At 38.8% G+C, this 12,800-nt stretch overlaps 1 protein-coding gene and 2 long non-coding RNA genes across 3 annotated transcripts; 2 read left to right on the forward strand and 1 right to left on the reverse strand.

Moving 5' to 3' along the window:
• Nucleotides 1–489: 489 nt before the first annotated feature.
• LOC131308267 (uncharacterized) lies at nt 490–2,544 on the forward strand. Its single transcript, XM_058335141.1, has 2 exons — nt 490–1,061; nt 1,445–2,544. The coding sequence occupies exons 1-2, from the start codon at nt 705–707 to the stop codon at nt 2,036–2,038; spliced, it is 951 nt and encodes a 316-aa protein (XP_058191124.1). The 5' UTR covers nt 490–704; the 3' UTR covers nt 2,039–2,544.
• A 2,761-nt stretch (nt 2,545–5,305) lies between these two features.
• On the reverse strand, nt 5,306–12,141 carry LOC131308268 (uncharacterized). Its single transcript, XR_009194395.1, has 2 exons — nt 12,000–12,141; nt 5,306–5,799 (listed from the first exon to the last, which is right to left on the reverse strand). It is a non-coding gene; the product is annotated as an uncharacterized LOC131308268 (long non-coding RNA).
• LOC131308269 (uncharacterized) lies at nt 5,668–12,368 on the forward strand. Its single transcript, XR_009194396.1, has 2 exons — nt 5,668–5,801; nt 12,003–12,368. It is a non-coding gene; the product is annotated as an uncharacterized LOC131308269 (long non-coding RNA).
• The last annotated feature ends 432 nt before the right edge of the window (nt 12,369–12,800 follow it).

Here is a 12,800-nt window from a genome sequence, read left to right on the forward strand (position 1 = left end):
CCAAAATAGTTGTGCAATTTTTTAGGAGATGTACCATAAGCTTCTCCACAAGCAATTACTCTTTTAAGTTAGTGTGTGACAAATGGAAACAAGGAAGAAAAGGAACAAGTTGGAAGTTAGCTCATGAAAACTTCATGAAATTAGGTTGCCTTGTTTCACTCTTCCTTCCTTTCTCCTCCTGTTCCCTTTTTTTTATAACTCAAGTGTTCGGGTTAACTTACGCACACCTCGATTAACTTCAGATGTCCAATCCCACCGTTCTCTTACGGGGAGCCCAACTGAAACCCGAACAAAGATATGAACTGAACTCAAAAGAGTTTATAGCACCTGAAAAGTTCAATTTCGAACTCGAAACTGTAAGAGAAACCAAATCTCTAAATCTCATATTTTGACACTTTTTTTTTTTTCCTCCCCTTCTTCCCTCTCTAAATTGATTCTCTTTTTTCTTTCTGCCCATTAATCAATGAAACTGGTACATTACAAATCATCCTTTTTTTCCCTTCTATTGGAAACACCCATCATTACTCCCAACAATCCCATTCCAATACAAACCTTAAGAAACCTGAGCTTCCAAGACATTCATTCCCTTTCTCTCCCTCTTCCCCCCCCCCCATTATATAAATACCCCTCCCTTTCCTACCTTTTTTCCACCAAATACCTCCCTTTATAATTCCCTTTCACTTTCCTTTCCTTTCTCCCTATTGATGGATCCTTCTTCCACCAACTCTGTCAATGGCTTCTACTCCTTCCTAACCACAGGAATCCATGATCTGGAAACTGTTTTCCTATCAAATAACTTCATGTCAATTCAATTCCTCCAAACAGTCCTCTCCCTCCTCAGATCATTCCACACCCAGTTAGTCCTTCTCGTCCAAAAACTTCAATTGCCTGTGGGTGAGAAGTGGCTTGATGAGTACATGGATGAGAGCTCCAAGCTCTGGGAGACCTGCCACGTCATCAAATCCGGCGTGTCCGCCATGGAAAATTATTACTCCGCCGGATTTAACATCACTTCCTCCCTTGACGCGCACCGCCACCTGTCCCCCCTCCTCTGTCGCCAGGTCTGTCACGCCCCAATTTTTTTCCATCGTCTGTTAAAAAAAAAATTCTATTGGATGTAGGTTTCAGAATCAGTTTCGCAGAATTCTTTTTTCATTTATTTTTTAACAAAAGGACTCTTCTTTTAAATCAATGTTCATTTTTCATCAAAAACAGTTTTGGGAATTTATGAGTATCTTTTCAAGGATGAGTTCTTTAAAGAAAAAATTATAACAAAATAAGTTTCGAAAACCGCGACCCAATAAGTTTTCTGACAAATATTTCAAAAACTGATTCTGAAAACAGCAACCGAACCAAAAATAATGATTCTATTTAAAATAAATTCGAGATTGTTATATTGGTTTGAGTCTTCTTGTTAATGTACTGTTAAATTTGCAAAAAACAGGTTGTCAGGGCAATATCAGGGTGTAGAAGGGAGGCAATGGGATTGGAAGAAGAGAACAGGGGATTAATGGAGACAAGGATTGAACAACTATCGCTCAAATTCGACGCGCAAGTTTCGATTGAATCGAAGCTCAATGGGTTCAGCGGATTCAGGGGAGTTCTTTACGCAATGAGGAACATCAGCTCGCTCCTCCTCATGATTTTGCTATATGGGTTGGTCTACTGCTGGCCTGATTCCAGCTTTCTGAGGGGGGGCGACGAAGGGTGCCTGTTCTTCGGGTCCGGGCTGCAGCAGAGGGTGGCGGAGGAGATCAACAACCAGGTGAACGGGCGGCGGGGGGTCTTGATGTACGAGTTCCGGAGGTCGAAGGTGGCGGTGGACGAGCTGAGGAGGGAGCTGGAGAGGGTGGGGGGTGGTCAGGGGGTGGCGGATTGGGAGAGAGAGAGTGGGATGAGAGAGAGGGTGGAGGAGCTGAAGGGGTGTTTCGGGGTGCTGAGGTCTGGGGTGGAGAACATTGTTGGGCAGCTTGATGATTTCTTTGATGAGATTGTTGAAGGGAGGAAGAAGCTCTTGGACTTTTGCAGTCACAGGTAGGGGAAAAAGAGAAATTATGCCTAAAACTCTGTTGCTTCAGTATCAGAACACTTGTTAGAAAAACTATTTTGAAAAAAAAAAAAAAAAAAAACACCCATTGCGTATTTTGCGCGTTTGTTCCGAAGTGAAAACAATTTTGGAGAATTGAAAACATTGTCGTGGTGTGTTTTTTTACGAACGGGTTATCTTCGAAAGTAAATACTTAATATAAGTTTCGAAATGTATGAACGGAAAAGTTCCAGATATCGATGCTGAAGCAACAACGGGGGGAAGAGAAACGGGTACTGGTCGAGGAATTAATCAGCCAATTAAGGAGCGGTTGTACATTGTGGTCTTATCTTTGTGTTTATGATCTTTTCCTTTCCTTCTATTCCTCCCTTTAGAGTAGTGGTTGTTTTACATGTTACATCTAGTATAGTTGAAGCAGGTTAGAAACCTTTTGTCTTGTAAGAAGCCAAGGAGGAAAATTTTGAAGGAAAAGAGAATATGAACATTGTTTTTAACCATTTGGCAGGCCCAAACTGCAGAATCTTGGTGCCATAAAAATGCAACAAAAAGAAAAATAGAATGAATGGGAAAAGCTACAATGCAGCCAAGCTATTATTATCCAAGCAAAATAAAAAAGTAATCCTTCTCTTGTTACAAAATGAAATGGGCAGAAAGAATAGAAGCTTCTTATATATTACTTAAAAGAGGAAGACAGTTATATCCTTTTTCATTTTATCTTTGTTGTTTTTTTTTATTTTTGGGTCTTGCTAACCTCCGCTCAATTGCTAACCTCTGCTCAATAAGCGACGGATAATATTCAAATAATGCCAAACAAGTTCAGATTTCAATACATATCTCACGGATAATAGTACACTTTTCACAGGTATTATTACACTTTTTTCAAATATCAATGCATCTTTTACGCATTATCTAGTGTCCTCAAGGTTGATAAAAAAAAAATTATCGACAAAAGTAACATTTTATTATGAAAAATCCTGATATTAGCATTTTCCTTTCCCATTTATCCCCAAGGGACTCTTTGGTGGTTGCAGTAAATTTTAGTTATCATTCTAGTTACTTGTATACTAGCTGATGAAAGTAGAGACTAGAGAGTTAACCTCAGCCCCTTTAATTTAACCTTTGTAGAGGCTATGTGTAGGGGCACTGTTAGGTTACTGGGAATTGGGTTACTGGGGTACTTTAATTTCAAAAGCAAAAAAAGAGTCTCTTTTTATAGGGTAAGAAGCTTTTGTCTGATTCAGTTTCATTTTTGAAGGTAATGGTTTGAGGAGTGGACCAAGACCAACCCTGTTTTTTCATGATTTGCTTTTCCATTTGTGATTCAAAGAAATGATTGTTTTCAAAGTCCTACTCAGAAAGTAATATCTAGTCTAGTCTAGTAACTAGGGCTGAATATGGCATAAGATGCACATCTCATCTGATAATTACTGCATAAATGAAAGTACAAAAATTTCAAGCTCAATAACTACTAACTATAAAAATTTGGAAGCGATTGAAGTATCTCCAATGGTTTGAGCCATTTTTTTTCAAGTGAGAACTATTTATTGGCTTGTACCATTTGATTAAATTTTGAAAAAGTTGTTGTTGCTCAAGTGATGCCAAAAGTAATACTCCCTCCGTCTCTTTTTAAGTATCCTGCTTCGTAACTCTAACTTATTAAAAAGACATCATCATTACACCTTTCACATCAATTTTTTCCTCCACTTTTCCTACTTACCCATCATCATTACACTTTTACTCACTAACTTTTCAAAATAAAATCTACTTTTAGGAATAAAATCTACTTTTAGGGACAAAATAGACAATACACCAACTTTTACCCTCCTAACTTTACAAAGTGGATACTTATTAAGGGACAGCCCAAAATGAAATACTGGACATAAAAAAAGGGACGGAGGGAGTATTTGACATGAACTCATAGCGACTGTTGTATTACTTCGATAATTGCACGTAGATTTAAACCATTAACATTGCAATACACGAATCAGTAAATGGCTGCGAATTTTAGAACTATCAAATTTGTTACGAGAAATGACAAAATCATTCTTTTGACATAACAAACGGCAAAATATTACTAGGATAGAGGTAATTCTTTGAGACTCCTTGCCAAAAAAAAAAAACGCTTCGGCAAGAGAAATGGCTCACCATTAAAGATGCTCTTAGCATAAAACAAAAGCATCTATGGCAAAATCATTATCGATTTCTAGTGATCCACAAGCAATTTGGGCAAATTGAATAGCAATCAAGGACACCCCAAAATGGAGTTGATGATGAAAGCCTCTCTCTCTCTCTCTCTCTCTCTCTCTCTCTCGAGGTGGTAGAATTATACTACTCCCTTCATCCCAAATTGCTTGCCTTTTTGTGAACCGTGTATTTGGCACGCCAAAATAATGTATTTATGAGATTTTTTTTAAAGAAAATTACACCAATTTTTCTTCTCAATGAAATCTTTAAATTAGCGTAATATTTTTGGGAAATAATTCATGCTAATACATTATATATATTCAGTGCAATGCACGGTTTCCCAAAAAGAACGACCAAACGGAGGAGGGAGCATAGTATAACATAACCAAATCTCATGCTTTTTGTTCTTCACCGGAAATTCATGCCTTTTTTGTCCATTGTCAGAAATACACGCCCTATCTCCCTCCAAAGGATGATTACTGGTATTAAACAGTTTTATAATAGTACTGATTAAGCAATAGATAATTAAAAAAGCAGTTGCAAAACCAACCAGGGGTTAAGTTTGGAGGTTATAACAATATGAATTAAGTTCCAACTAATCTGGCAGAAGACCCTTAATATCTGTTTGATCAGCTGATTAGATTACTTTATTAGCATTTACCAAAAAAATCTAAGTAAATCTTCTTCAATGAAGCAGTTGGGATGTGGGATATATTTTACTCTTCCAACTTCTATCTCGTGTTACCTAAAGTTGTAATTCAACCCCCAAAGACTGGGAATGTCCCTTGACCAGAGACAAAATCCATTTTTCTCATTTACTAGAGCTTCCAGAAGTCAAGGGAATGAAGTGATCAATATATTTCTTTCCTATTTCTTTTTGGTTCTACGGTTAGGAGTGTCCAGGCCAGCATACGCACACCTCGACTATACCAGGCCCCGTCCGGTCAAAGGCAGAGCCCATCCACGCCGTGACCAGGGGATTTACAAGAGATTTTGCCGCCTGGCCCCAAGAGATTGACAAGTTTCTAAGAGGTGATAGATGCCCATAGGTGAAAAATATATTTCACACAAAAGTAAAATCAACAGCAGTAAACCACCACTAATAGAGAGCTCGAAATTGACAGGCTTGTAATACAAGTACAGGGAAACACATTCACTTATTCTCTCTGTTTACAAACCAAAACTAGGCTTAAACAGCTCAGGAAAAAAGATTCAAGATCTACCCCACAATTGTTGTTACTTCTTACATAGACAAAATAGCGTGCAGGGTGAAACCTCATCACAACTGAAAGCAGAAAACCCGAAAAAAAAATGGAGAGCGAGCGAGCGAGAGAGAGCAAGATACAGGATACACGGTTATGTATAAGAGAGGGAGTATTTACAAACCACTCCTCTATATGCATGATCAGATGTCAAATCCTCGGAACAAAAACTTGGAAGCAAATATTCAACCTGTTTTCGGAGCTGAATGATATCCACATTTTCTAGACCTTTCAGTATTTCTTAGTTTCAGCAACTTCCCATGTTTCCTCTGCACAGTTCTCGCAATCTAGATGCTGTAAGGAAGTCTGTAATCAGTTTTAAGTCAGTCTCTAACAACCTCCCGATGCCATCACAGGATGGGGGCAGAGAATGGAACATTACATAATAGATACCAAGTAAACAACCCCCCAACAAAATACGTAACCAGTGTATCTGTACAAAATTTGGTGAAGGAAAAAGAAAAGCAAATGAATCCTACAGTCAGGATTTAATCTTTTCCCCTTACTTTTCTTTTCCCTCCACAGATCTCTGCATAAGTTCTTGATCCAAATACAACCTAGGGGGGCATGGTGAAACAGTAATCTAGGACACTTGTGACCAACAGGATTCAGGATCATGGAGAAATAGTGAATACTAAAGTAAATCTCGGCAACTTCTCATTCAGCCCTATAATGTATTCCGCTGAAGAACATACATAGAACAGATAGAAGTGACGGAAAACTAGCAACGAGCAAGTGCAAAGTATTCAGATGTCTGTCCTTTCGACAATGGGCCAAAAGATCTAATCATCCACCCAAACAGACAAAAAGAAGGCCAGATAAATGAAACCAACCCTACTAATCCCAAAAGCTTAAGTTGGTAAGCAAGGGACCAACAAAAACACACATCAATTTATCACCTACGAAATTTTGTGTTCAATGGAAAAGTCATAGAACACACGATATTCCCAATGGAATATGAAGCACAACATTGAACATTGTATTTGAATGGAATGAAAGTAAAACTGTTCATACTTTTGTTTTAACATGAGAGTGCAGTGTTTACTGAAACTCTTGATTCCACTAAATTTGGTATTAGTTACATTCTTCTTATTATTGAGTTAGGGCTATATGTTTGCCAGATACGATCAAGACGGATAGAATCAAGTATAAGGGTTTATACAACCTGGGGAAAAGCAGGATAATTCTACTGCCTGATGAAGGGACAACTGGACAGATCTCAGGGTTGATCTCCCCAAACCTTATCCTGATTCGGTGTTTTGTCTGGAATTTTCAATTTCCTCCTCCTTGAGAGTAGTTTATTTTCCTACATACCCATCAATCATCACTTCATAAAAAAGAGGCCAACGGCCTGAAGTTTTTTGGTTAATAACCTGAAACGGATCCCACCAACCATAAACTTAGATCGCGAAGCCACGTTAAGTGGTGCCCCCTACCACAGCCATTTTTTACACAAGCTTTCCCTTGTGGGGACTGAGGCCTAGAGGATTTTGGTCTCTCTGAGAATCAAACCAGAGACAGCGCTTGTAAGACAGTCACCGCCACCCTTCCTACCACTTGAACTCTCTCTTTGGGTGGACCGACAATGTTCGACAGCTATTATGTGACTATGTCCAACAAAACATGGGTGCACGAATTCAGAGCAGCCACACATATCTGATCAAGCCTTGAACCATTTTATTGCAAAGAATGTCACATGCATGGAAGGGTAACCCACATACCGACATAGATTTGACAATGACTTCAGGTAAAATGTATAATAGCTATTCTTACACCATGAAATAAGGCCATGGCTTGTACGAAGCATAAAAGGAAAATCTAATGCAAGTCAAGAGCTACAAGCGAAACCTCCGCAGTACAACATGACACCTATGATACATGGACACGGGTACGAGAATTGGGTGCGGGTACATATCTAAGGGTTGGACATCTCAAAACTGAAAATAGAGGATTCGGGGATATGTATCCGAATTTGGACACGGGTGTGGGGATCCGCCGAATATTTATATATATAGAATTTTTTATATTATTTATTGGAATATATAAAATTATTTTCCAAAATATAATCATTTAATTTGAAATTTTATTCATTCCAACAAATACAAAAAAGATGTATACTAGTAAATAATAAAGGGTAAACCCATGTTTTTATGGCCCATTAATAAATGAGATGTCCTATGGCCAACTATGCGAGAAATACAAGTCTTAGTTGAGCCAGCCCACTTAGGCCCAACCCAAACAAAGAAAGAGCCACTACATAGTAACAAAATTACAGAACCCTAAAACATATATCTATACGCAGCAGTCGCCCAACCCTAGCAGCAGCTCTCCGACAATGACGATCTGCTCTTCCTTCAATGGCAATGATCTGCTCCGACGATCTCCTCCGACTATAAGCCAGATCTACTTCTCTCTTCTTCCAAAGCAGGTACAATCGTACTCCATCCTTCTTCGACAATGACTCTTATTGTTCCAACGTGTCTGATTATTTTTCGACGAATCCCGTGCGGATCCCGCACCCGTGTCATGCCGTGTTGACACGGGTACTTCGCCCGAAAACAAGGATCCGTGTATCATAGCATGACACATACCACATATATCAAGGATTGCATCCCACGCACATTCTACAATAGAATTCAAAGCGTTGCTGCTACAAGTCTACGGTGATGTTGCATATTAAAAAATGTTCTACATCTATATACAGTCAGCCTAAACATAGCATAATCCCTTCACCCTGCTACAGATTCCCTCCCACCCCTATTCAATATTGTCAGGTGACGTGCCATCCTCAAGCTTATCATCGAAGATGCACGGATGTGGACAAATGATACAAAGACGACATGTCAACATGATGACGTGGATACTTCTATATTAAGAAAATAGAACACAAACACGTTAAATGTAAAAAAAGAAAGATTATGGTAACATATTACAATCTATAAGTAAACAGAAACAAATTTCTATCAGACATGGGACGACAACACAAACAACATTCAATGTTGTGCCGATATGAAATTCGTCACTAAATAAGTAGTTATCTATTGCAATTTTCACCCTCCCTTGGCTTTTTAAATTACATTCTGATATCCTCATGTGTCCCCAACATGACCCCAAAGTGTGCCAAGCCTGTCTATGACCCTAGCATATCCAAAAATATATACTCCACATATCAAAGATATAATTGGGCATGCTTGACAAATGTCTGTATCCAAGCGTGAGGCTAGGAGACACCTAACCTTTGCGCATCATATTCAGCATGACTTGTACGTGGATTCACCTTGTAGGAAAAACTCTCACCTTTGAGTGCGTGTGTGTGCACTCTTCATCTCTTAGTCTCTCATCTCTAGAGGTGGCAATTCCAACCCATATTTGGAACCCGCTCATATCCGCCCACTTAAAACGCAACCCAACCTGTCCATATTGTATAATGGGTTGATATGGGTTAACCCATATCAACCCATATTTACATGGGTTAAAAATGGGTTTAATGTGGGTTGAAATTAAAAAACAATGACTGGCCCGTATGTGAATTCCCCAGACGTTTTTTTTTTGTTTTTCAACTTAGTACCACTTGATATCTGGTTACTTCTGTCTACAAATAATACAGATTAAAAACTACTCCCTATGACAGATATGAAAATTTATGTTTTTTTTAGGATTAAAAAAGTAAAACATTTTTGGTTTATATCAATTTAAAGAACAAATCAATAATTTTACTCCCGTCGGTTTAAATGAAGACAATAATAAGTCAAAAATGAACTTTTTATTTTTATTCAATTTTTTTTTTCATTTTTTAGTTTTGTGTCAAATTTTTGTGACTTATTAATTCGGCTTGATGAGAGGAATAGAAAAGGTAAAAAAAATTATAATAACTCATAGTAATGTTTTTCAGAAAGACAAAAATAAGTAAAAAATACTTATTTGACTTTATTTTTTCGTTATTCAAAAAATTATGAGTTTCAATCATGATTTTTCATTTTTTCTATTCCTCTCGTTGAGATGAATTAATAAGTCACAAAAATTTGATGCAAAATTAACAAATGCGAATTTTTTTGAATAAAGACCAAAAAAATCGACTTTACTTTTTAATCCAAAACTAGCCTATATACTCTTTCGATTTCATTTGGTCTTCACCGATATTTGAACAAACTCTGCGCTTTCTTTTCATTTCACTGCAACAAAAATGGTCTATCACAACGAAACGATTTCATCACCGAAACAACACAATTTGGCATGTGATTACACACACAAAATCAAGAGATTCTAGAAGATAAAATTTAGCATATGATCAGAATTCACATGTACATGTCGTGGGGATTGGAAAAAAAAAAAACAGAGAATAGCACACAAAATTCCATCATTCAACAGTTGGAATGTATTTGAAAGGGAAAAATGGTGTGACAACATCGTACATGGTCCGAGTCAGGGAGTTGAGTTGATTTTGAGTAGTATTTGAAAGGAGGGGGAAACGGGAACCGAGGAGGGAAAAAAAACAAAAAATAAATAAAAAAGAATATGAAGAAGAGGGGAAACGGGTCGGGTCGGGTTTGGGCTGACTTGACTCATATTCGACCCAACCCATTTCAACACATTTACTATTTGACCCATATTTGACCCGTGACCCGTTTCAACCCGCCCAGACCCGCTCATTTGCCACTTCTACTCATCTCTTTCCAAAAAAGATGTTGCTAAATTTGAAGGAATCCAATGGTAGATATCTCTCTACAGCACTTGTGGTCAATGAATCATGTGTCGGGTACAAGTATGGGAATTGGTACGATACGGATACAGGGGTATGACAATATCTAAAAAATATAGGGTATGGCTATCGCTGGGGTACGGCTATACCACATTTATTTGTATAATATAGAACAATGTATCACACGTAATAATTACACGTCAAATAAATAAAATAGCTAAATGACTTCAGTGATTTAAAATCCACCATCAATTAACTATTTAACGCCAACCGTAGGGCGCAAATCAAAGTTTAATGCCATTATAATAGAGAAACTTCACTGATTTCTTCAATCTAAAATCATGCTAAGCATTGAATATGGAGCCTTATGCACTTAGCTTCATCTTTGCATTGGATACGGCTAGATACATGTTGGGGTAACCTCTGGGGTACAGCTTGATATATGCTGGGAACGTACATCCAGGGTGGGGCAAAAATCATTGGGAAAATCTTGGTAGTTGGTACGTGTTTCATGTACCCGGCACGTATTTAGAAGTACCGGGCCAGGTACCGGTACCCTGTACATTACTGGATCAAGGCCGGGCCACTACACATGTCCGCTTTACGTGGAGGTTAGGGTGGCACCACTCGGCCGTATGGCATAAGCCGTCATGGCGTTTGGTAACGTCATGCATGACATCACAAGAATTCGTTATGGGGCCACGAGCCAAACACGAGGCACCTGGAAGCCAAGCAACTCACTCTACATCAAGTACCACTGTACCGGGTAAAACAATAAAGGTACGCTGTACTCTATCTCCATTGTGATTTTGCACTTTGTCGCTAACGAGTTGTTTATCTTCTTGTAGTTAAATCTCATGGAGAAGGTGACGGATTGGAGCATTCTATCTCTTGGCGGAGGGACAAAGGAAGGAAGGTAGCCAACCCCCCAGCACTCTTTGGGTATTCTATTCCTAATCAAACATGGAACTGTATAACATACAAGTTCCATAGGTCCGTGAAATCCTTGGTAAATCTCTCTCTCTCTCTCTCTCTCTCTCTCTCTCTCTCTCTCTCTCTCTCGTGTGCGTGCGTGCGTGCGAATTTCTGGTATCTTGCTATTCTTACCGTTTTCTGTTCCTAACCAACCATGGAACTGAAACGAGTCCTAAGAATTTCAAATCTACACATACCATGACTATCCATGGATGCAATTACATAGATTAGAGCCCTAGGCCCCTTACTCTTAGGCGAATGAATTGTTAATGCCCACATACTAATTACAGTAACATATTATTATGCCTAGAAAGTCTGAAATTCCTTAAAGATCAGTGGAGGTTCTCACCAACATATTAGAATTCTCCTTTATTTTTGTTTAGAGAAGTCTATTGGGAAGCTGATAAAAATTTGTTAAGTCAAAGTGTCTGATGACTCTGATCTTCTACAAAAAATTTAGCATAAACGTTTGGCAAGATTTCCATGCTCGTCACTGCATCGTAATTGAATCCCCTAATCCAACAACCGGATGCAAAACACCCAAACTAAAATTAGGACATGTAAACGAATAAGACCAACCTTCGGGTTTGGCCCGATGGTTGTGTAGCGCTCCTTCAGGCATGAAGTCCTATGGACAGGAGGTTGGCCGTCGCAATAATCTAATTTGTACTACTACTAACAACTAACATCCTATCGTCTTCTTTACCCAAAAAAAAATTCCTATCGTCTTGAAAAAAAACCCGAATAAGACCGAAAATTCACACTCCATACTCAAAAACTAGAATCAAAAGCATCCAATTCAACATCGCTAAAAAGTTCAGATTGATCTTACCAGCATAGTTCGATCCTCAACCCAACTGGGTCGGATCGAGCCCGGTTCGGAGGGCCCGAACATGGCGCAATCGACCCGTTTGTTGTTTGCGATTGCGGTTGGTTCCTTGAAATGATGTTTTGGTGGTTGTAGTTGTGCGGAGAGAGTTGGATCAGCCATGAGAGAGTTGGGAATTAGGGGGGGTTTTATGGGAAGGTGTAGCAGCAGCAGAAACATCGACAACAGCGTCTGAAGCAGTTGCAGTACAAGTAACGAATTGGCGATCGACGTGAGGACGATGAGGTCTCCATTCAGACTCTTTTGGAGAGAGAGAGAGAAGATGACTGAAAGCTTTCCGACGGTCGTTCAAAAGAAAAGAAAAAGAGAGAGCTTTCCGACGTCACCGAAGCCGCGTAGAAACTACGCTTTATTTTGTTGTCTTTCTGGTTTGGTTTTGTTTTTTCTTTTTTTTGTCAAAAAATAGAAAGTTTATTCATCTAAAGGGCGGAAAACGCCAGAGTACAGATCCCCACGGGACAGAGTAGTCGTCCACAAGCCAGACGAACCACTAAAAAAGGTTTTTTATTGCACATAACATATACAGCTCGATTATAATTATCTTTTGCACATAATATGTACGGTTCGATTACAATCACTTTTAACAAAATTAAAATCACACGATAAAGACGAAACCTTGAGAGCTTGGCAGTCTTGAATCACAGCCGCAATATCTAAAGGAGGGGACTTCAAAGACACAGAGCTTTTGACAATTGCCTCAGCATCCGATTCCATAATTATCCTCGAATAATCAAGTGTAATACC

The sequence above is a fragment of the Rhododendron vialii genome, chromosome 11a (genome assembly GCF_030253575.1).
Source record: "Rhododendron vialii isolate Sample 1 chromosome 11a, ASM3025357v1".
Lineage (NCBI taxonomy): Eukaryota > Viridiplantae > Streptophyta > Magnoliopsida > Ericales > Ericaceae > Rhododendron > Rhododendron vialii.

What these genes read in the sequence shown, in the direction of transcription:
- LOC131308267 (XM_058335141.1), top strand. Translation starts at nt 705, where the DNA reads ATGGATCCTTCTTCCACCAACTCTGTCAATGGCTTCTACTCCTTCCTA. An exon ending in CCCCCCTCCTCTGTCGCCAG is followed by an intron (nt 1,062 to 1,444) that starts GTCTGTCACGCC and finishes TGCAAAAAACAG; the next exon opens with GTTGTCAGGGCAATATCAGG.